Here is a 580-nt window from a genome sequence, read left to right as displayed (position 1 = left end):
ACCCCCTAATATCACAGTTGTGGATTTTAACAACATTATTTGCTATCATTGACAAACACGATTACATTATGCTAAACTAGTGTTGATATAGTTTCACAGTTAACTACTCTTGTCTGCCTTTACTATATCGTGAATTAAATGTCTTGTGTTGCCCAATCAATGTAGTGATGTACATTTATCTTGATGATGTACACTCTATAAAAGCAACAGAATTGAGTTTTTAATATAATTATAGAATATAATTAGAATATTTGTAATTTTAGTGCACAGACCTCCTGCATTCCATGAACCCCAGCTGAAGGACCTGCTCCTTTCTTGATTTGAGAGCAGGCATGTTTTGGACGTTCTTGATGTTCCTGTGTGCAGGTACGCTTTCCACAGCTCCTCCTGGCTGGTAGCTGGACGCGGAGATATAGCCGTCCCGGGACGAGTGCACTTCCATCCGGACTCTCCCGCTCGAGGAGCGCAGTGGATCAAACAGACCGTCTCATTCGACCGCCTCAAACTCACCAACAACCTGCTGGACGATAACGGCCATGTAAGACACACACACACACACACACACACACACACACACACA

General features: G+C 42.9%; 1 protein-coding gene across 1 annotated transcript in view; it reads left to right on the top strand.

The window, feature by feature from the left end:
• Positions 1-580, top strand: part of LOC107576321 (T-box transcription factor TBX10-like) — a 13,434-nt gene that overhangs the window by 1,512 nt on the left and 11,342 nt on the right. Inside the window, exon 2 of the mRNA XM_016262518.1 lies at positions 331-538. Coding sequence (XP_016118004.1) covers positions 331-538 — 208 coding nt within the window. The remainder of the gene's footprint in view (positions 1-330; positions 539-580) is intronic.

The sequence above is a fragment of the Sinocyclocheilus grahami genome, unplaced genomic scaffold (assembly GCF_001515645.1).
Source record: "Sinocyclocheilus grahami isolate Dianchi unplaced genomic scaffold, SAMN03320097.WGS_v1.1 scaffold3500.1, whole genome shotgun sequence".
Taxonomy (NCBI): domain Eukaryota; kingdom Metazoa; phylum Chordata; class Actinopteri; order Cypriniformes; family Cyprinidae; genus Sinocyclocheilus; species Sinocyclocheilus grahami.
This window is presented reverse-complemented; position numbering and strand designations above follow the sequence as displayed.